Here is a 22549-nt window from a genome sequence, read left to right on the forward strand (position 1 = left end):
TGTCTTAAGGAGCCCGTGACCTTTCTCACGTTCTCAAACAGCCACTAAAGTTCAAATTCAGTTCAGATGGTTTAAAGGTGACAAAGATGTTGTTCTCTGGCTCTCAGTAAAAGGTGCTGTATGTAGGATTTTGACTCTACTAAAGCATAAAAATACCATAATATGTTTGCAGATATTTAATAAACATGCTAAGTTAACATACTTGTTTATCTGAAAAACAATGCTACAGTCAGTTATTCTCCTTTGAAAATGTGCATTCCAGCCCGGAATGTCTGTGTTTGTTATGGTTTGTGAAACCCGCCCACTGCCAGTTTACCCAATTGTATTTCGGCACCTCGGGTTGCCAGTTGGCGGAAAACACAGCGTATTTAATTGTATTCTTGGTCATGTGCGCTCGTTTATGTTGGTGTCGTTAATCTGGCAACCTGCGTGTGTGTCAAGTCTGAGGAGGAGGGGCCGGGTGAAAAAAACCGTCTCCAATATTTTGAATTTGGACTGCAATACCTAGCTCAACCGCTGGGTGTCAATCCTACATACAGCACCTTTAAGAGAAATGGTTTCCACTATACTATTTGACCTCTGACCTCATCAAGTTGAGTGGTAAAACCATCATGAACATTAAAACAACTAACTAGCACTCCCAGGAGATTTTACACTCTTTCATCTTCTCCCATTATGGTTTTCTCTTGCTACTAATTGTCTCAAAACACTTATTTCCTCTCTATTTGCCAATGCTCTACAACTTTTTTCCATCAACTCACTATCTGTTTCCTGCCCTCCCCACCAAAGTGCTGTAGTTCTTCACCTTTCCCACGTCTTGTTCCATCCATTTTCTCACACTACCTACCAGTTTATTAAAAAAGCCATTCTTATATTGAGATATAGTCTCAATGACGAGAAATTGCAATTGTGATATACAAGGTAACGTTGCATGATATCAAGCTTCTTTGTGAGCAACAATGAAATGAAGTCACAATTGTGAGATATAAGGTCACAAAGTTTCACTGTGAGATGTAAAATCACAATTACAAGAAATAAAGTTGAAACTGTGTGAAATAAAAGAGATTTTAGGTCATGTTAGGTCAAGTCTCATTGAGAGATTTAGTCACAATAATGAGGAAATGATGCCCCAATCAGGAGAAATAAAGCTGTTATTGTGAGATAGTCACATTGTGGTTACGTTTACAAGGAGATTAAGTCCCAATTAAGGAAATTAAGTGACAATTCTGATATATAAATTTCCAGAAATAAAACTAATTTACTCTGTGGCAGAAACAGGCTACCATAGTTCAGTCCAACATTCAGAAACCTTTTTTTTTTTTTAAGGAGTATGGGAAAAATAAAGAAGCTCAAGAAGAAACAAACAGTAATGGTCTGAACATTACTTTGTTTTAATATCTTATAAAACATTATTTATGTGACAGTGACTGTTTCCACAGAATCATTAGGCCATTGTAATAGTATGGCAACTCAGAGAAGATGGAGTTTGTGTGAGATCTAACAATCACAACTGTTCCATGCAAGCGGTTTAATGTTCAGAGGTTCTGCTTCACTTCTCTGGAAACCGTAATGATTGTTGTTATCAGATCAACACAACCATTAAACTCCATTTTTTTAGGAGTCAAGACTGCAGTGGACCTCTTCTTCCATTGTTATATCACATTGGAATCTACAAAGTTACTCTTTCATGTGAAATATTTGAGTAGAACGGAAACGGAGCTTAGTTTTTTAAACATTTCTTAGACTCTTACAGATTCTGACTGTAGAAATATATAATCTTCACGTTTGTTCCATTCTTTTGGCGTGTTGGTCATTTAAATTCGTTCTTCAGAAGATGTTTCCCATGTTCTTCAGGGTAAGTGAAGTTTATTGACCATATCACCTTCTAGTGTTTGCACTTCCCTTCTTTGCAACAGTTTCACCACCTTTAATCTTCAGAGAGTCTAAGAGGTTCTTTATTCTTGAACTAGCTGGTTCCAGTTTTCTCTTCCTGCGACTTTTCACCCCTGCTCCTGAGGTGACTGAAGGAAGGAGAAGTGCAGTGAACCCCCATGGTGAGTCCGAACTTTGCTTAAGAATTTCCTTCTGCTGGAGAAGCCAAGCACTTTCTCGACAAAGTGCCACGAAACGTTCTAGCTGTGTTGCATTAACATTCTTGCTAATGTTAAGAGTGGTTTCAAATGGATTCTGGATATACAAAGCTGTCGTTTCCGGTTTGGACTGCTCCTTTCCCTGGTGAAAGCAGATATAAAGCAGGATATTTATGACCTCAGACACTTAAACACACAGTATTAACACATCAATTGCATCAGCATCTTCACTCAATTTGTTATACTGCTAATTCAATGTACAAAAACTACAACAAAAATTTCACCCAAAAATGAAAATTCTGTCATTAATTTCTCACCCTCATGCCACTCCAAACCCGTAAGACCTTGAACGCAACTACCACGTTCAAGGCTCAGAAAGGTAGTAAGGACATCATTAAAATAATCCATGTGGCATCAGTGGTTCAACATTAATTTTATGAAGCTACGAGAATACTGGCTGTAATATGACTGACATTTAATAAAAAATAAAAAAAAGCTATGAGAATACTTTTTGTGCACAAAGAAAACAAAATGAATGACTTTATTCAACAATTTCCTCTCTTCTGTGTTGGTCTCCGACGCGCGTTCACGAGAGTGAACCACTGATGTCATATGGACTATTTTCACGATGTCCTAACTACCTTTTCTGGGCCTTGAATGTGGTAGTTGTGTTGCTTTCTATGGAGGATCAGAAAGCTCTCAGATTTCATCAAAAATATCTTAATTTGCGTTCCGAAGATAAATGAAGGTCTTACGGGTTTGAAACGACATGAGTGCGAGTAATTAATGACAGAATTTTCATTTAGAAACACACAAAATAAAATAATTTTCTCTAGTAGTCTCAGACAATCAACTGCAATAAAAATTATTCAAGCCCCAGAGACTTTAACAATATAACATAAAAGGCTGACTTGAATATGCTAAAATTCATTTAGGTGGACCTGTGAAGTTCTGTGAAGTCGTGGCCTAATGGTTAGAGAGTCGGAGTCCACCCTCAATACCACGACTGAGGTGCCCTTGAGCAAGGCACCGAACCCCCAACTGCTCCCTGGGTGCCGCAGCCTAAATGGCTGCCCACTGCTCTGGGTGTGTGTTCATGGTTTGTGTGTGCACTTTGGATGGGATAAATGCAGAGCACTAATTCCGAGTATGGGTAGCCATACTTGGCCACATGTCACGTCACTTTCACTTTCCACTTTCCACTTTCTGGAAGAATGGATTTATGGTTGTAACCAAACTTGAACTTTTTGGACCCATGTATCAGTGGTATGTAGGCAAGGCGTATGAGCAGAAGAACATCATCGCCATGGTCAACCATACAGTTGTGCCAGTCTTGTTATGGGGGTGCTTTGCTGCTACAGGAAGTGGAAAACTTGACTGCATGAAGAATATCATGGATTCTTTGAAGTATCAGGTAATTTTTGGCAAAGACTGTGATGCCTTTGATGCATAGACTGAAGCTGATGATCACTGGGCTTTCCAGCAGGGCAACCATCCCAAAGCATACATCCAAATCTACTGAAGCTTGGTTTTGGGATTGGATGTGGAATGTTCTTGAGTGACCTGTTCAGTCTTCAGATTTAAATCTCATTAAAATATCTGGTGGAATTTGAAGAAAGCAGTGGCAACATGAAAACCAAAGATTATCTGTGATCTGAAACATTTTTCACATGAGGTATGGGTTAAGATTCCAGTGGAGAGCTGCTGTAAGCAGAAGCTCATAAGAACTTAGAAGCATATTCTCAATATGCAATATTCCCTACAAAATTTGGCTTTTGGGGGTTAATTAATATTGTACTTCAATATTTTGAGCCAATTAGATTTTTTTAATAAAAAAAAAAAAAAATCAACTTTATGAATCTCAGAATCACTCAAATGTGTATTAATAAACTTTTTATAATAGTTTACTGATGCTTGGTTGAATTGTTTTCATAATCTTTTGTTTACGGCAACAGAACGTCAAGGGGGTTGAATAAATTTGATTGCAACCATATATCTGTGTCCACTGCAGACACAGACACTTTCTTTGAATTGACTATATATACACTGCCCTCTGGTGGGCATTTGTGGAGGGTCTGTAAAGACGTCAGCAGTGTCCTCTGGGAGTTTGCGCATGAATGCACGTGTTGATGGTGGATGACTCACCTTCCTGATATTGATCGATGCCTTGTTGAAGGGAAAATTGCCATAAAACTCTAAGAATTCCTGCAACAGTTTCTCTGTGGATGAAAAAATTAAAACAACTGAAAAATAAACTGCAGTGTCATTGACACTCAGTAAAAATAGAATGCATAACAAACGCATTACAGAAACGAGCCATCTGCCCAAAGGTGAAAAGGTAGAACATTTCATTAAGTTTGTGTAAATTATGAAAACAATCCATGAGCTCCACTCACCTAATGTGTCTGTGTTCTGCTGCAGTGTAATCTTGCTAAGGTCACTGACAATAGTGCAGTCATTACCCTCAATGACACACTTATCTGACGGTCCTGGAAAGTGCATACACACACAAAACATAAATATAATTTAAGTGGCCTTACATGTAGAGATGGATTCTGTATCACTATTGTGGTATCACTGTCCTTGACCCTGGCAGACAAGAAACCTATTGTGTGTGTAGACAATCAGCTCAGAGGAGAGACATACAGTGTGACATATCCTGAGCCACTATACTTTACTGGAGTCACGGATGATGAGACAGTAGTGTTTCATGTATTTTACACACACTCGCAAACACATAAAAACAGTTTATACATTCTGCAAATTAAACAGAAACAAAAAAAAAAAAGCACAATCCCATTCAAAAGTCTTATTTTGCAGAACATTAGGCAGGCAGGAAATTTATGTGTATTATTTCTAAATATCCGATTGTAGGTTAAAAAAATTGAAATAGCAATGTGATAGCATTTGTAATAACTGTAGTAGTATTTTCTTAATTTGGAGATCACTATCACTATTAGCTGAGCCAATGATGAAAATCACTCCCAAACATCTGACACACTTTACCTCACAGCTGCCATTTGGAGAAAATGCTTCAAGTAATGACTCACGGCTTTGAGTTATGAGGCTATGGAAAATAATTTACAAGGTTTTATAAAAGGGCAATTAAATGTTAGTTCAAAGCAAATAATCCAAGCCATATAGAAAATTTATTTAGACATGCAAAGGGGTTTTTATGACTTATTTATATGATGGGCTCTTTCTACATTATCGTTCTAAAAGTTTGGGGTCTGTAAGATGTTTTAATGTGTTTGAAAGTAGTCTCTTATGCTTACCAAGTTTGCATCTATTTGATTAATAACAGTAAAATAAAAACAGTAATATTGTGAAATATGTAAAATCAATGGTTTCTATTTTAACATTTTAGAATGCAATTTATTTACATGAAGGAAATGTTGAAATTTAAGCAGCCATTACTCTAGTTTTTAGTGTCACATGATTGTTCAGAAACCATTCTAATATGTTGATTTGATACTCAAAATCATTTATTATATCACTCTTGAAAATGGTTGTGCTACTTATTTTTAAAAGCAACACTGGAGCTGAGAAAATAAATTGCTTTTTGATTTTTTAATTGAGTTCTGCTTTTATTTATTTATTCTTTCTTTCAATATTAATTTTCACACTTTTCAAATTTCAGAGCTAAACTCATCTTTCACAGAACAGAAGAATCTAAGAGATCCTGTTTCAGTCATAACTCAGTTTTGACCAAATGTGTAGTTACTGTCCTTTGCCTTTGTATGGCAGAATAGTACAATAGACAAGAAACTGCAGAAAAGCATGGCTGTAAAGGACAATTGCATATACCTGCCAGCTCCTTCAGTCTGTCCAATGTGGGCAGTATGGGAGGATTCCTCTGCTGTAGGAAGAACACTACCATGACCGTTAAAGAGAAGTTGGTGATCCATGCTCCTGGAATACTGCTTGTGATGCTATGAGCCCGAGCCCAGCACCGCACACTGAACACCAGATGCCGAACACGAGGGTCCAGCTGGCCGTACAGAAACAGCAGTTCTGAACTCTTCATCGCCACCCTGCACATATAACAAAATAAAATAAAACATGTACCTGTGTTTAGGACGGGATTATCAGTTTGATCAAAAAAAATTGAAGAATATTTGGAAAACCAGTTTAGAAAAAAAAAAAATGTAATTCTATCTGGTGCCACTAGGGGCGCACAGTACCTTTAAATGACTGTCATATCATATTTAAAAGATTAAGTCATATCAAAATGAGCAATTCAAATAAATAAGTAAATAAATATCTAAATAAGTAAATAAAAACAACCACATACCAGGAAATTGTCAAAAGAATTGAAAACCAAATCTGTTTTGTTTTTAATTATGTAAATGCGCAAATTATCATTGTCCCTCAGGAAACAAAAACAAAACAAAAAAACAACAAACTTTAATAATATTAAATAAATGCATTTCATGTTCCTCGGTTTTTTTACTCGTGTTCACACATCCTCCACCATAAACACATCAAGGGCAAATAAAGGTCTGTTTCTCTCATTATGCACATAGTGTACACTGTACACATCTGGGAATACCCCTCTCTAACCCACAGCTTGCCCCATGAGGGGTCCCAGTGCAACAAAAACTGCTGCACAGGTTTCTGTGCATTATTAATTTGTCACGTTCTAAAAGGAAGCATAAAAGTGACCTTTGTTTTGGGGAAGTGTAAATGAGAGTGAGAAAATACACTGGCAGCCCTTAAAGCCCACATAACAATACTTTAAATGTCATTCTATGGGAATTACAGAGATTAACTATTGCTTACCTTCTCAGCTTCCAAATTCTTATTTCAAGATGCAGTTTAAATATGGCTAAATAAGCGATACCTCATTCAGCTGACATTACCTGTTATTGGCAGTGAGATCACACTGAAAGCCAGAGGGTTGGTGAGCAAAGCGGACAAGAGGACATCGAGCTTGGAGAATGTTCTGGACTCCCACACATCCAGGGCCGAACTGGTCTACACATTTCCCAATGACTGAGAGGATACTCTGGGTCACAGCCCGCTCTGATGCTCCTCTCTTCACCTGGTACTCCAGAGACAGTCCCGAGCCCTGTTTAAAACATTACTGTATAATAAATAAACTTGAAAAAAAAAAAAAATCACTGCTATTGTAGAAATGTAATGCATATTTTTAACTGTAGACATAATCCTTAAGAAATGACCAGAACATTCAAATTGTATTATTTAGTCGTTTAATTGTAATATTTTTTTTTAAATACATTTTCAATACAATTAAAGCTATTAACCTCCAAAAACAGAGGAAAAAAAACTGCACTATAAAAGTTGTATTTCAAATATCAATAACTAGGCAAAAACAACAATAAATAAAAATTTCACTCTTCATACTAATAGAGTATTTAAAAGGACAGTTCACCCAGCAATAAATATTCTGTGATTCCAAAACTAAAACTACAAAAATTCCTAAAACTATATGATTGACTTTCTTCTGCAGAACAAAACAGAAGGTATTTTGAAAAATGTCTCAGTGTTTTTTGTCCATACAATGGAAATCAAAACTGATTGGTCACAAATGAATTGTTTATTTGCAAAAAAATAAATGTCTTTTATTGTTATTTAGCTGTATTATTATTTTTTTTAGCTATTTTACTTAACCAAAATAACCCAACTGCAGTTTGATTGAGATTAATTGGAATGTACAGTGAAAAAACATGATTTTTGAATATTGTTAAAAATGGAGTTCTCCGTTTTTGCAAATTAACTCTTCAAATATTCTTCAAAATATCGTCATGTTCCAAGGCATTCAGGTTTGCAATGACACAAGGATGAATAAAAGATAGAATTGTGTGTAAACTATCCTATTTAGATTCTTAAGTAGTCCACAGCACTGACCTTTTTCTGGCTTGTTGCATAGATGCCATCAAGGTCCAGAATCATGTCAACATCACAGCCCAGTTTGCCGAAGCTGTTGACAGAGGAGCCAAAAGGCCTGATAACGCATTCTGGGAAATATGCTCCAGCTATGTCTCGAAGCAAAGAACAAACAAGGAAGCGCAGACTGATGTTCTCTTCTGTGAGCTGTAAGGTCTCTGTCAGACAATGCAGTTGTTCATCTATCTGTAGAAGAAATGTGAAGAGAAGATACATATTTGAAGCTCCAACCAGTCGACATAAAAAGGAACTGCTAAACATCTCCCATTTCAATTTTTATCCTTTTTCATCATATGTCTTTGTTTAAAAATGAACCTATCACTCAGAGAGGACTTACAGTGTCCTTTTCCGAGAGCAGCTGGGTGATTTCATTGATGGATGGAGGGGACTGCTCTTTCAACTTGGGCATGGGATGATTGCTCGACTGACTGCCTGGCCATTTTAATGACAGCAGGCGAGATTTGAAAGGCACTGCAGCTTCATGTTCAACAGCTGGTATATTTGTGCTCTCCTTCAATGAAGCAATGCTCTCTCTGCTGGAGAATTCAACTACTGCATATGCTCCCTACAGAAAGAGAAACACATTATAAGCATAACACTTCTGTCAATTTTTGATCAAGCATCACAAGACTTCTAGATATTAAATTTGTCACTATTCCTATAACTTATAGTTCTGCAACACTTACGTAGCTATTGTAGAAGAAATGTTTGTTGATTGTCCCGTGTTTTGACAGGTAATCTAAAAACTTATTTTCGTTGATCTTAGGCGGACAGCTGATTAAAACAGATCTTTCAGCTTCTTCTCTTCTCTCCTCTTGGATTACTTGAAATGTTTTACTCTCCTTGGCTTTCGTGAATAAAACGAAAGTGGAGCAAGAGGAAAGAGGTGTGAGTTATTGGACATGTAACGTTAATGCACCTGTTATTTCCATCACGACTTTCACCATGAGACGACAACTTGGTATTTATTTTTAACATAAAACATGAACACGTTTTACAGCTATCATTACTGTTACTTAACTGAAATCACTTGATAAATGTCTACAGTTCTACAGAAAAACAATGTTACCGGCTTTCGCTGTCTTGTTCTTTGTCTGGGCTTTGATTGCTGATGTAGTCGAAGTGAATCTTACTTGCGTTTGAGGTTCCAATCCAAGACATAATTTATCAATCCCCCCTAAAGCCCTGAAACGTAACCTACACACGCTGAAGGAGGCCGCCATTGTTGATTTGAGACGGGCGCGTGCGTACACTTTGGCTCTACGGTGGCTGTGAATGGACCTGTGCAGTGCTGCGTTCCGCATTTGGAAAAAACCGAAAATGCCAGGCTGCAGATCACCAAATTTGAAAATACGTTCTTGAAAATAGTGTTGGAGATTTTGACTTATTTCCCAATACTTTGAATTTGTTCATTGACCCGTTTAGTGACTTTTCCTGCAGGTTTACATGTTGCTCTAGCCTAAATATCGTCGCGCCAGTTGAGTCACAGTCCATTCATTTCATTCACGAACGAAATGAGCGAAAAGGATTTACATGCCTAAAAGATTAAGTCAAGTCACCTTATGTATATAGCGCCTTTAACAATACAGATGTGTCAAAGCACTTAACAGTATCAAATTGGAGGATAGAGTGTCAGTAATGATAAGATTAAACACTCAATTTTCAGTTAAAGGCATTTCATTATTGAATTCAGAGATGTCATTGTTTAGCTCAGTTTAGTTTAAATAGTATCTGTGCAATCAAATCGACGATAATCGCTAGAAATTAAGTGTCCAAAGTGTATTCATTTATAAACATCGGTTCGTTCATGAACAAGACTTCTTACTTTTCAAAAACCTTATTTTGAGATAGCACATGTACGTCTGCAAGATGTCTGTTAAAGATCACGTGATCTGGAAACCTGCTCTGTACAAATCTGACAGATGTCTGTAAGATGTCAGTTTATTTCTAAATCATACATCTTAAAAACTATATGACATCTGATAGGAAACGTCCTATAGACATATTGCATGGACATCGTGATGTGCTATCAGGGAAATTCATTCCCTTGAAAAGATTCGTTCACTGACTCGTTCATTTCTGAAAGTGTGCAAATTATGATGTTAGACATCATTCACTACGACTGTGAAAAGTTTCATGGATTCGTTCATGAACAAAAGCGGCATTTCGCTAGGTCAGCGCAGACTTCACTAATTTGCATAAACGTTTTGAGATTGACAAAGACAAATAAAGTTGTTCACCTCATATATCAAAGAGCACAAACGTGTGGGTCTTTCTTTATACCGGTTCATACTAATTTATGCTTTCCTTTGCCATAGCAAGAACTTTTTCTCTTGCGTATCATGAGGATGAAAGCGAATGACATCTTTTTCTTCCACGGAACATTCTGATAGGGGACTGTGGCAAAATTCAAGCAGATACGTGACCTCTCAATGAGAAAATACCTCTCACTGAAAAGAGAAAACGAAACCGCAGCTGACGCAGGCGCTGAGCGGAGGCGCAGCTCTTGTTCTCTTATCTGCGCGCGTCAGTCTGTGAGAGCCTCAGTTGGAACTATGGACAATCAGTGAGCATGTGCCCTGCTGTGAACACACTGACCGAAAGGTAAGCAAACGACTGGGATTTCATACATATTTTATATCGTTGTATATTATATATTTCGAGCAGCTATTACTATTATCATAGTTTGAAATGTTCACAGCAGGTCAAGCGAGTTGGTTATTGGCTGTGACTGAAAACCTTGTCAGCTGCGGCTGTCTATTTCTATTCAGTGTTTCTGAGCATCCGGGTTTTTTTTATCAATAATGATAAATTATTGTTATTGCTATACATGTTTTTACTATTATTTAATGATTTTACTTGAGGTAGGTTATGTATTAGAAGATGAGTTTGTCAGAATTTTTCAGAATTGTATAGGCTATTTGTGTAGATAAGTGGGGGTCTGTCAAAAAGACAGTGAGTTTGTGCTTAAGGACCTTGAAAAGATCAAGTTTCAATGTAAAAGTTTTAACTGCCATTTGTTTTGAAGAAGAAAGCCCATCTTGGGGTTTCCCACCCCCTGAAAACCACCCCTCACTTGCAGGCAAAATAGAGCAAGCAAGCACATCAGGAAACATGCCTGACCACACTGTAAACATACAAATGCGGGCAAAACAAATGGATGCATGCACTAAATTACTTTAGTTAACATCCTGTTTCTAATGATCAAGCATTTTGTTGTAGGATTCATTCAAGGATGGAGTACAAGAATGAAAATGCTGGTATAGAACTGCTTCTTGCTCACATGAACATTGAAGACTTCATCCAAGAGGCAGAGAATTTCTACTGTGTTGACGAGGAGGTGGAAACAGGAGTTTCATTTGAGGAAAGTTTCTCACAAGAAGACATGGACGAGATTGAGGAGACACCACGGGATTTAATCTCACATGTGCAAAATCCTGGAAAGGTCCGTTACGGGACTACATCTGACCTCCTGGACTTTGTAAATATGGTTTCGAACACACCGTCCTCCTCTCTATTGGAGATGGGTGAAGAAATGGGGGTTCTGCTAAACAAGGTAAGCTCTATAGGTGGTTATTTTTTGATGACATAACAGATGCATAATGTATACAGTAACAGTTGCAATGTACAGTTCAGAGACTGTTGGCTCAATCAAAGCAACTCATATTTGTGCATGATAAGTAAAGGAGTGTTTACTTGTTTTATAAGTTGTCATAGCCTTACTCTCATGGACACTCTGCTTTGTTCCTGCAGACAGGCATGGTCATTAAGGAGGGGCATTATCGCATTGACTTGGACGTCCTTCTGTTTCCTTGGAAACTAACCTACAAGCCCCTAGGCCCTGGACACATTCCCAAAGGCTCATTTGGGAAGGTCCATCTGGCTCAGGACACAAAAACTCGGAAGAGAATGGCATGCAAACTAGTAAGTCCGGGAAATCCAAAGAATGTTATTTTCAGGAATCTCAACTTTTTTTTTGGCAAAGGTAGTTGTTTTCACTCCACTAGGAGGTTATAATTGACATGACTTCCCTTCTGGGAATCTGTTTTCTTTTATAAGTGAAGCGAAAACAAATTTTGTACAGCTTGTTCAAAATACTATGTTGAAAACAATTTAATAAGCAGAAAAAATAAGTCTTTTTAAAATGAAGTCAGTCATTAAGTAAACATATAATTCTCACATGAAAATATAAGACAGAAGACATGTGATACTGCATGATTTGTTCTTGTGATGATCTTATGCACCAGCATGTGAGGCCACAAGGCTTTATGTTCAGTGGAAAAATAATGGCTCTGAAAAGAGAAACGCTTCTTGTAGAAACTGTAGCAGCAATAAGAGAATATTTTGAAATGAGGAAGAGCACTTTTGGGAAACAACCCAATTTCCTTAAAATGTTTAGAGGGTCAGCGTGCAGCATGCAGTGTTTGAACAGAAACTGAGAATGGCTCTAACGCACACAGGAAGCTGACAGGAACGCCCCGTGGAAACATGCAGCCCACAGAGACAGTGTCTCAACTGTGTGGCAGAGTGCAGATGTCTAGTGGAAGAAGACATTTCAGACTTGTGGTCAATTTAACAGGCTGTTACAGAGATGTTGGTAGATTTTGGAAATACTTAATTGTTCAAGTGGGCATAAATATAATAAACAGCCAAAACAGACAAATATATAATAAGCCTGGTGTATATATTAATCCTTAACTACTAATAATTCAGTACTTTGGAAATCAGTGTGGCAGTGTGATTCTAGTAATTAATATTGTGAAGGTATATGGGAAAATGTGTAGATCATGCACATATTTTACAGTGTTGGTTCCAACTTCTCTAAGCCATCTGCATTTTGTCTTTCTTTTCAAATTATTTGCATATACGAATGCTTAAATATACATGTAAGTATAATGAGCAAGCTCATTTTTGGTGCACTTCCAAAATGTCCGAATTTATAAATTAGGTGTACTTTCTCTCCAGATTCCCGTGGAACATTTCAAGCCTGCAGACGTGGAAATCCAAGCCCGCTTCCGTCACGAGAACATAGCAGAGCTGTATGGCGCATTGCTGTGGGAGCAGACAGTGCACTTGTTCATGGAAGCGGGTGAAGGGGGCTCAGTTCTGGAGAAGCTGGATAGCTGTGGTCCAATGAGAGAGTTCGAGATCATTTGGGTCTCTCAGCAGGTTCTGCGAGGCCTGGAGTACTTGCACTCTCACAAGATCATACACCACGACATCAAACGTAAGACCTTTGGATTGCATCATAAAGGATTTCTTCTGAAATATCAATGCAGTTTCCTGCCAAACTGATTGTTTATGACCACTTTACCTCAGCTGCTCTGAATTGAATGTTCAAAACAAATTTTAAAAGAAGGTGTCAAAAGCAGTTCAGTGCTTTTTTTTTTGCAAACCACAGACAAACCAAACCACTGTTATTTCCCACCTAAATGCAACAGAGGTGCTCTGTAAGTAAATCAGATAATGTGGTCAAGGAAGGTATTTTGCTTATTTGACGGAACTTAAAATGAGGCCATCAAGAAGAAACAGCAATGTTAAATGATTGACAGAGAATTAGCCACAGGCTAGAGAAGTGTTTTTAGTTTATGCCCAATCAAAGATGAGGAACACAACATAATTTAATATGGTAGGCTTGTGGCTGACAACATTCTGCTGCTGTTTAGTCATACACAGGAGCCAATCAGCGCTGCAGCTCATGATTTCTCAAGCGTCTGGAATTTCCAGTCAGGAGAGCGAGAGCAGGAAGAGACAGACTGCACACGTGACTGCACAAATGTATTACTTTCAAGGGTTTATTCAACAGGCAACCCATCTAACTAGTGTTTTTAAATTTCAGTAAGACTGAGAGAGTGACGTGAAATGAGTGACCAATCACAGTAGTCTGCTTTGTGGTTTTGAGGACTGGCTTTTTGACATTTGGCTTGGAGAGGAGACATGTTATTTCAAGCAGTGTGAAATATGGAGGGAGAGCAAGAAAAGGGGGTTTTGAGACTTCTGATGATCTGTTCATGAACTATTCAAGCTATCCCATGAGTAATGACCTTACTCTGCTTCCGGAAAACAACACCTTGCTGCGTTGGTCTCGCTATGCAGCACAAACAAGAACTGAACAACCTATATTTTGCAGAAGTTATTGTGACTTCTCAAATATTACTACACACTTCTGAATGTTGTTGTTTTTTTTAATCTTACCTAAATTTCATTTTTGTTCCTGCAGCCAGTAATATTGTGCTGATGTCCGCAAAAGCCGTGCTGGTGGACTTTGGGCTTACAGTACAGATGAAGGATGATGTATATGTTCCTCGGGACTTACGTGGCACAGAGGTGAGTATGTTTGAGGTCACTTTGCACACTTACATTTTTCCATATTTGGTCTGCCACTGTATTGTGACTAAATATTAGTTTAGTCTATATTGAGAGAATGCAGAATTTGGCAGTTCCTGATTGTGCTGATTCCTTTAGAAAGTCATAAATATGCATTGTCTTGTGGTATGTACATTTTTTAAATAGTTAAATGGTGATTCTGAAAGGAGATCTGAAAAGCCAGAAGGCACGTGTGCGCACAGACACACTTTTCCCCCCTCTTAGCTGACATTCTGTTCCCTAACAAACTCTGGGAAAGGCCCAAAAGGACACATGCACATTATCTGCCTCAGCGCTGACATTTTGCCCCATTTGGAAAGTCCAGCATGCCTTGTTGACCAGCGCTGAAGATTTCCCACATAGAAAAATAAAGTTGTTTACTGTAAGGCAGTACAGTGAGCAGCTCACCAGATGTTCATTAGATCATTTGCCTATTACATCAGAAGTTGTTTTTCATATTTGTATTATTCAGAGTGACTGAACAGTAGAAAGCAGCCAGTCCAGTCTTCATTGCACAAAATTGAAATAAAAACAAGTTGCTGCAAATTCTGTTGAAAGCCTCTGCATATATGAATTCTGAGCTTATTGGGGGTTTTTTCTGTACAGATGTATATGAGTCCAGAGCTGGTTTTATGTCGAGGACACAACACCAAGACTGACATCTACAGTCTGGGAACCACAATCATACACATGCTGAGTGGAAGCCCTCCATGGGTTAGGAGATACCCCAGAACAGCCTACCCCTCATACCTTTACATAGTGAGAGTGCTTATTTGATTTTATCAAAATGCATGGAACTGCTTGCTCTTTTAATTGTATTTTGTTTGTATGCAATTTACTGCAATAGTATGGGGGAGTCCCTGAACGTGGCAAAACCTCACCGTATGAAACTGACTATATACATTAACCACAGAGCAAAACACATAAATGCCATGCAGGCTGATGTCATAATTTCATGACATAAGGGCCTCTATTAGCACAGTATGTATCATGCTGGTTCTAGATAATTTAACTAATTAATTCCTTTTTTGTAAGCTTTTGCTCATTTAGTTTTTTTATTTATTTATTTGTTTCATTTAAACCACTGAAAATTATGGTACTTCTATACCATCTTAATAATTATTAATAATTGCGTATAATATTATTTCTAGCCTTTTTTAATTATATTTTTTTCAGTTTAAACGTCTGTAAAGCAAAGTATGCTAATTCTGTATAATTGTAATAATAATAATAACAATTCTTTATAATATTTTTTATAGTCTTTTTTCTTTATTATTTTTCCTTTTCTTTTTTCTCTTAAACCGCTATATAGCAAAGGATGCTAATTTTGTAATCATTCTCTAAACATTTTTTTATACAAAGTTTTTTTGTTGTTTGTTTTAGACACTATAAAGCAAAGGATCACAAGAGAGAACTTGTGATGGCAAGTTCTTCTTTCCATTGCAGGCAATTTCCAAATATCTCTTTTATTTAAAAAAAAAACTAATATCAGCAGTTTAAGCTTCCCCTATGCTTTGCAGATTATGTTTTGCATGTTTCAGTTAAAGAGCTGCCCATGGAATGGAAGCAGATAGAAAGCTGGCTCTATAAAAAAAATATTTTTGTGTTCAACATTTATACTGCAGCCCAACTGGTTTCAGTTCCCTTTTCACACACTTCAGTTCCTTTTTATGTAAATGAATGTAAATTCATGTACAGTGTCTCTTTGCATGTGGCTGCTTGTGAATGCACCTGTGCCGCCATTGATTTTTACAATCTCTGTTTGCAGATCCACAAACAGGCTCCTCCTCTGGAGGACATACCTGAAAGCTGTAGCCCCGCGATGCGGAGGCTCCTGGAGCATGCACTCGATAGGGTCGCTGCACAGAGGAGCTCTGCCACAGAATTACTAAATGAGGAGGCCCTCCATCCTTCTCGGGAGGACCAGCCACGCTGTTGGAGTCTGGATTCTGCACTGGAAGAAGGCACACATCCACTGCTGCGACAGCACAGTCAGCTTTCAGACAGTACCCAAGGTACATCACACAACACACACACACACAGCATACCATGTCAAATTCATTTGCATATGCAGTTGCATACTTGAGATCCTTTACTCTTCTATTTTAAGATTCTTCCTTGTACACTGAGGATTCTGGGCACTCAAAGAAGAAAGGATCCCTCTATGTAGACCTGGGCGCCTTGGCTGGCTACTACAATCTGGTTAGAGGGCCACCATCTAGTGAATATGGCTAATCAAGGTGGATTTTTGTTGAGGAACAGTGGGGTACTTGTATAGTTTACATTCATATACATGGTATCAGAACTGCCTAGATGGGCCAGTTCTGTGGAGCAGAATTAATCCATAAAATGATTCAGCATATACTGTATGGTGTCCTAAATGAGGACAGTCTACGCTGATTGGACAGTGATTGGACATGAGCTGTCCAATTAGAGATGGACTTCTTGAAGAGAAGACAGACTTGTGGTTTTTATTGTTTGATGAACAGGTTGTGAGGTGTGGTTTTGTTAATGCAGTTCCTTGTCTGTGTTTTGAAAGCGTGAATATATCATATGTATATGAAATACATACTAGGGATGCACCAATATTAAAATCTGGCCAATATAGAAAAGCCTATAATCATTTTTCTGTTATAGATGCTAAAAATAAATGGCTGATTTTACAATCATACACATAGTTTAAAAAAAAAAAAAAAAACTAGGCATCACAATATTATAATGTACAGTATGAAAATGCATATTTATTTTGAGACTTACTACAAGCAACTTTCAACAGTGATTTAAAATTATTAGCGTTTTATAAATAAACTTTAAGTAAGCTATAGTTGATGCTAAAGGTAATCGAAATGCAAAAACAAAGGAAATGTGCATGAACAATTAAAAATCTAATATTGACTGTGCATCCCTACAATACAGACTAATATTTCCTAATATTTTGTCATATATATAATTACAGATCACTGTAGCTGTGCTAGGTGTATTGATTATGTATTACATATTTGATCACATAAGGGGCAGGCCCTAATGAGAGTAAATCTATGCTTTGAAATATGCTGAAACATTCATGAAAATTATTAATATTATACTACATTATCATTGCTTAATGTTTTTTTTTTTCTGATTTTTGACCATAGCAGTGCTATGTATGTTAACAACATATGTATCTCCAGTGAACTACAAAGGCAGGCCTGTGTTATCGGAAACTATATGCGTTCTGACCTACATTTGTAGGGTTTGTTTTTTGAAATATTAATCATAATATGTGTGAGTCTATTGAATTTGAATATTTGACCACTGACATTAGTCTGTCTGTGCCCTTTAGTAACTAATTTCAGTAAATATTTTCAGTTTAATGTATATTTGCAATCCCCATGTGAGTGCCATGTCTTTAAATATGTTTACCTGAGATCCCTTGATAATGCAATCATTTTAAAAATAAGAGTTGCCAAAAAGCACACTACTTTTTTCTCACAGGAAGTGTTTTCAGATGATACAGAAAATAATCTCAGGGTTTTATTCCCATGGAATGTGTTTTTGTTGAGTAGTTGCAATGCAAGACAATGAAATGTGCACCCAGACAAAAATGTAATCAATCCTCTGTATAAACCTAATATTTCAATTAATAAAAAGTGACTCCATAAACATGTTGTGACACCAAAGCAATTTAGTTGTCTGTACATCTGTTTGAAAGCTCCAGTCTGCATATTCTTGTCCAAAAATGAAAAAAATATTGCACATATTTGCTTTAACATTATTTGTATTTGCTAAAATCAGCATATTAGCAACCTTTCATGTGTTGATACATTGGATAAATATTGATTTTTAAATGTAGCTTTTATTTGATGACTATTTTATCAGAATTTCTAATCTAAGGTTGTAATTTCAGATAACAAAGGTAAAAATACATTTGGCTGTTTCAATCAATAAACAGTTCTTCAGAAGTTTCTTAGTCATTCTGGAAAGACCAGAGAGTCTGTTTGTGATAATGATAGTATCACCTAAGATGAAAACTGACCTCTGTTTTTACAGTACTTGGGGGAAATTATAAAATAAATGTACTAAAAAAGATGAATAATGTGTGATTCATCACTTGGAAAAGCATTTCATGTGTGGTGGAATTGTTGAGACCACATTTATGAAGCCAACAGTATCGAGCGTAAAATAAAAATACTAAATTTGACTGATGATAAAGATAACTAGGTCTATGCCATTAATTGGGTAAATTCAAACTCTTTTAGGGGACTGAAAATTTAGTGTGCAGTAAAGGTCAGGAAATGATCTACGCAATGACTTTCAGTAAGGAAAACATAAAGATGTTCTGGGGTTTCTGAGTAAAAACGTTTTATGTTTAAATTATTTTAAGAGGCAATGCACAACCATTTCCATGACACAACGAATCAGAAATTATGATTCAAAATAGGACTGTTTACTGATTGAAAGAAATCAGTATATTTCTTTTTTTTTTAGTTTGAGTCCAGATTATGTGAGACACATGCTTCACTGGAGTGGCCAGTTGCTGCTGAGCTTCAATAAAGTTGAAATCCCCACACTTCACAGGAAGCAACGCAATCACACGTGCATAACTATTTCCACGTAGTGACACTGAAACGAAAAGTGTCATTTCTTGAGAAAAAGAGAGCATGGTCAGCAGAGCTTAATCAGGAAGTGGGTTTCCCCTTGTAGATAGGTTCTGCCTTTGAAGTGAAAGGTGGAGGGGGTGCAACAGAGACTGTATTCCCTGACCTTTATAATGCACAGTGAGAGATTAAACCTTACAGTAAAGGGACAAAAATTGTGTCTACATTGTGTCAAAGATGTGTCACTTAAAACATTCACTTATCTACACACAAACGCCCATGCATACCAACATATTTGCTTGTTTGTATTTCTTTATCAAAATAAGGGCACTTGATACAAAACTAATGATATTTTCTGTCTGCTAACCCTAAACCTCACAGAGGGCTTTTTGCAGTAGATTGACATTAAGGTACTATTTAACCCTATATCATATTTCTCTCTCTCTCTCTCTCTCTCTCTCTCGCTCTCTCAATTCAATTCAATTCAGCTTTATTAGCATGACTGTGTAGCACAATGTTGCCAAAGCATTAACATATATATATATAACAACAACATAAAAAACAACATAAATAATAATAAATAAAATCCATCTAAATAAATGAAAAGATAAAGTAAGTCAGTTAATCATGTTTAACATCTAACATTGTGAATGGTTAATACATATTTAGCAGCGAGTGCAGCTGTGTTATCTTCTCCAAGTAAGAAGGGCATTTTCTCAGTATCATTAAGTTCAGTAAATGATGGAATCAATGCTTCAAATCTGGGGAGAAATGTTTCCCTCACATTGTGATATTTAGGACACATCAGCAGAAAGTGTTTCTCGTTCTCTATCTGCTGTAGATCACAGTGTCTACAGATCCTCTGCTCTCGCTCTGTCCATGTTTGTCTATATCTTCCTCTCTCTATTTCTAAATCATGGTTACTTAATCTGTATTTGGAGAGGATTTGTCTTTCTTTGAATGGTTTGATCAATAAATAATTGGCAAATTTAGTGGTTCTGTTTAGGGTTGAGTAGCATTGGAGTTTATTTTGAAGGTCAAAGTGTATTTTTAGAGATTCATCATGAGTGTCTTTCAGATTTTTATCAATTTCTTTAATAATGGCTTTGGGGTTGTAGCTGTAGTCGGTGAGGAGCTGGGTTTTATGGACTAGCTGAAGAGCGAGCGTGTTCAGAGGATGAGATTCTGCTGAAGTTTCATTGGCGAGGAGGGCTTTATATCGGACTGAATCAGGATCAGATCGATGGAGGTGATGCCAGAACTGAACACATCTCTTCTGGATCTCAATCTTCAGTGGGTATAAGCCTAATTCAGCTCTGCAGGCATCATTGGACGTACCTCTATGGACCCCTAAAATGTTTTTGATAATTTCTAGTTGTAGTTTTTCTATTGATGTTTTATCCCAATTTTAAAAATGTATTATTGGTCCCTAAATTTCACTCCCATACAGTAGAATTTGTTTAATGATTGCATGATATAATTTGATCCATGTTTTAATTGGCCAAACCGTGATTTGATGGCATAAAATGCCCTCCGGGCCTTCTCATTCAAGGCCTTCACAGCCAGACCGAAGCCCCCTGATGCAGAGATCTCGATGCCCAGGTAAGTGTAGCTGGTGCTGTGCTCGAGGACTTCTCCTCCGTAACTGAACTGGCCTTCTTCTGGAACACCATGACTCTGGTTTTGTCCAGGTTGAACATCAGTGCCCATTCCTCACAGTACTGTTCCAGCAGGGCCAGGCTGTGCTGGAGACCCTCGGCTGTGGGGGACAGCAGAACCAGGTCGTCCGCATACAGCAGGCGTTTGACTTCAGAGTGGTGCAGAGCGAGGCCCGGGATGCTGCCGGAGCGGTCCAGAGCTTCTGCCAGCTCGTTGATGTAGATGTTAAACAGGGTTGGGCTCAGACTGCATCCGTGCCTCACTCCACGACTCTGCTGGAAGAACGCACTTCTGAGATTCCTAATTTTGACCGCACATTTACTGTTTTTATACATGGATTGTATAACATCAAATGTTTTTCCCCCAATGCCAATTTTTAATAATTTGTATAGTAAAGCATCATGCCAAATGGAGTCGAAAGCTTTTTTAAAATCAACAAAACATGTAAATATTTTTTTTTGTTTGCCCTTTAGATTTTTGTTAATTAGAGTATGGAGAGAATAGATGTGGTCGGATGTACGTTGTTTTGGTAAAAAGCCAATTTGTGATTTATTTAGGATGTTGCGTCTTGTAAGGAATGTCACTATGCGGTTGTTTATTATATTGCAGAAAAGCTTTGCTAGGTTACTGCCCACACAAATACCACGGTAATTATTGGGATCGAATTTATCTCCTTTTTTATATATATAGGAGTGATCAGTCCTTCAGACCAGGTCTCATGGAAATCACCAGAGGATAAGATCAGATTGAATAATTTTGCCAGAGCTTGAATTATGTAAGGGCTGCTGAGTTTGAGCATTTCATTACTGATGTTGTCCACATGCCTTCTTTAATTTGAGATTTTTAATGTGCTCTGTTATTTCTGATGATGTTATAATCATGTCCAATGGGTTTTGGTCATTTTTGATTGTTTTCTTTAAATCTTCTAGTTTTCTCTTTGTTTTTATTTGGGGATGGTTGAGGTCTGGTTCAAGTTTTTGGTAAAGAGTTTTAAAGTAAGAGCTCCAGACTGTGCCGCACTGGAGTAATGTGTTTGATTTGGGGCTTTCAAATTTTTTAAAGAGATTCCAGAAATTGTTTTGGTCTATTGATTCATTGATTTCATCAATTTTAGCTTCATAATATTGATCTCTTTTGTTGCAAATGAGCTTTTTATAATTGTTCAAGCAGTTGGAGTAGGCGAGCCGTAGCGTCTGATTGGCTGGTTCTTTATGCTTTTTGTTAGCAAGTCGTCGAAGGTCTTTTCTGAGACAACTGCATTCATTATCAAACCACATATTCTTTTTTATTTTTTGTTTGTTCGTTCTATGTTTGTTTGGTCGTTTAGTGTTAGATATAGTGGCCAAAGTTTGAAATATATAATTAAGATTGGATGTTGCTGAGTTTATTCCATTAGTATCTGGAGTGAAATCTGTGGACATAAGGTCGTCCAGCATTTTTAGTATAACAGAGCTGCTCATGTTTTCTTTGAATTGTTCAGCGTTAGATTGGTTCCAACTGAGTTTTGGTTTTAAAGGGAACAGTTTTTCATGTTTGAGGGGAGGAGTACTGACCCGGTCACATGACTGTTTCAGGTAAAGGACTGTTTGGCAGTGGTCAGAAATGGGAAGTTGAGGTCTAACTATAAAGGCATTAATAAAATTTGGGTCAATGTTTGTAATTGAATAATCAACTACACTGGCTCCTAATCTGGAGCAGTAGGTGAATCTGCCTAAACTATCTCCTCTGGTTCTGCCATTAATGATGTATAGTCCTAAACCTTTACAAAGTTTTAACACTTGTTTTCCATTGGTGTTGACTAAACTATCATAGCTGTTTCTTGGTGTGATAATTAAAGAAGAATGAAACATGGTGTCGTTGGATATGTGATTATCTACAATATTCACATAATCAATTTCTCTTCCGGTCCTGGCATTTAAGTCTCCACATATGAGAATATGTCCTCTT

At 37.3% G+C, this 22549-nt stretch overlaps 2 protein-coding genes across 2 annotated transcripts; one reads left to right on the forward strand and one right to left on the reverse strand.

Annotated features, from left to right (window-relative positions):
* Nucleotides 1-1367: 1367 nt before the first annotated feature.
* mtpap (mitochondrial poly(A) polymerase) lies at nt 1368-9319 on the reverse strand. Its single transcript, XM_058794665.1, has 9 exons — nt 9070-9319; nt 8687-8847; nt 8338-8565; nt 7962-8186; nt 6953-7161; nt 5898-6124; nt 4487-4579; nt 4236-4309; nt 1368-2232 (listed from the first exon to the last, which is right to left on the reverse strand). The coding sequence occupies exons 1-9, from the start codon at nt 9302-9304 to the stop codon at nt 1879-1881; spliced, it is 1806 nt and encodes a 601-aa protein (XP_058650648.1). The 5' UTR covers nt 9305-9319; the 3' UTR covers nt 1368-1878.
* Nucleotides 9320-10385: 1066 nt separating this feature from the next.
* map3k8 (mitogen-activated protein kinase kinase kinase 8) lies at nt 10386-18380 on the forward strand. Its single transcript, XM_058792615.1, has 8 exons — nt 10386-10604; nt 11223-11556; nt 11754-11924; nt 12966-13227; nt 14221-14327; nt 14973-15125; nt 16135-16381; nt 16477-18380. The coding sequence occupies exons 1-8, from the start codon at nt 10573-10575 to the stop codon at nt 16599-16601; spliced, it is 1431 nt and encodes a 476-aa protein (XP_058648598.1). The 5' UTR covers nt 10386-10572; the 3' UTR covers nt 16602-18380.
* The last annotated feature ends 4169 nt before the right edge of the window (nt 18381-22549 follow it).

The sequence above is a fragment of the Onychostoma macrolepis genome, chromosome 12 (genome assembly GCF_012432095.1).
Source record: "Onychostoma macrolepis isolate SWU-2019 chromosome 12, ASM1243209v1, whole genome shotgun sequence".
Classification (NCBI taxonomy): Eukaryota; Metazoa; Chordata; class Actinopteri; order Cypriniformes; family Cyprinidae; genus Onychostoma; species Onychostoma macrolepis.

Bases quoted from the DNA above. Each gene is read 5' to 3' on its own strand.
- mtpap (XM_058794665.1), bottom strand. From the start codon at position 9,304: ATGCGGAACGCAGCACTGCACAGGTCCATTCACAGCCACCGTAGAGCC. The intron at 6,125-6,952 runs GTAATGTCAGCT...TTATATGTGCAG, and splicing joins GATCTCACTGCCAATAACAG to GGTGGCGATGAAGAGTTCAG. The intron at 4,310-4,486 runs GTGAGTGGAGCT...TTTCATCCACAG, and splicing joins GCAGAACACAGACACATTAG to AGAAACTGTTGCAGGAATTC.
- map3k8 (XM_058792615.1), top strand. From the start codon at position 10,573: ATGTGCCCTGCTGTGAACACACTGACCGAAAG. The intron at 10,605-11,222 runs GTAAGCAAACGA...ATTTTGTTGTAG, and splicing joins GTGAACACACTGACCGAAAG to GATTCATTCAAGGATGGAGT. The intron at 15,126-16,134 runs GTGAGAGTGCTT...CTCTGTTTGCAG, and splicing joins ACCCCTCATACCTTTACATA to ATCCACAAACAGGCTCCTCC.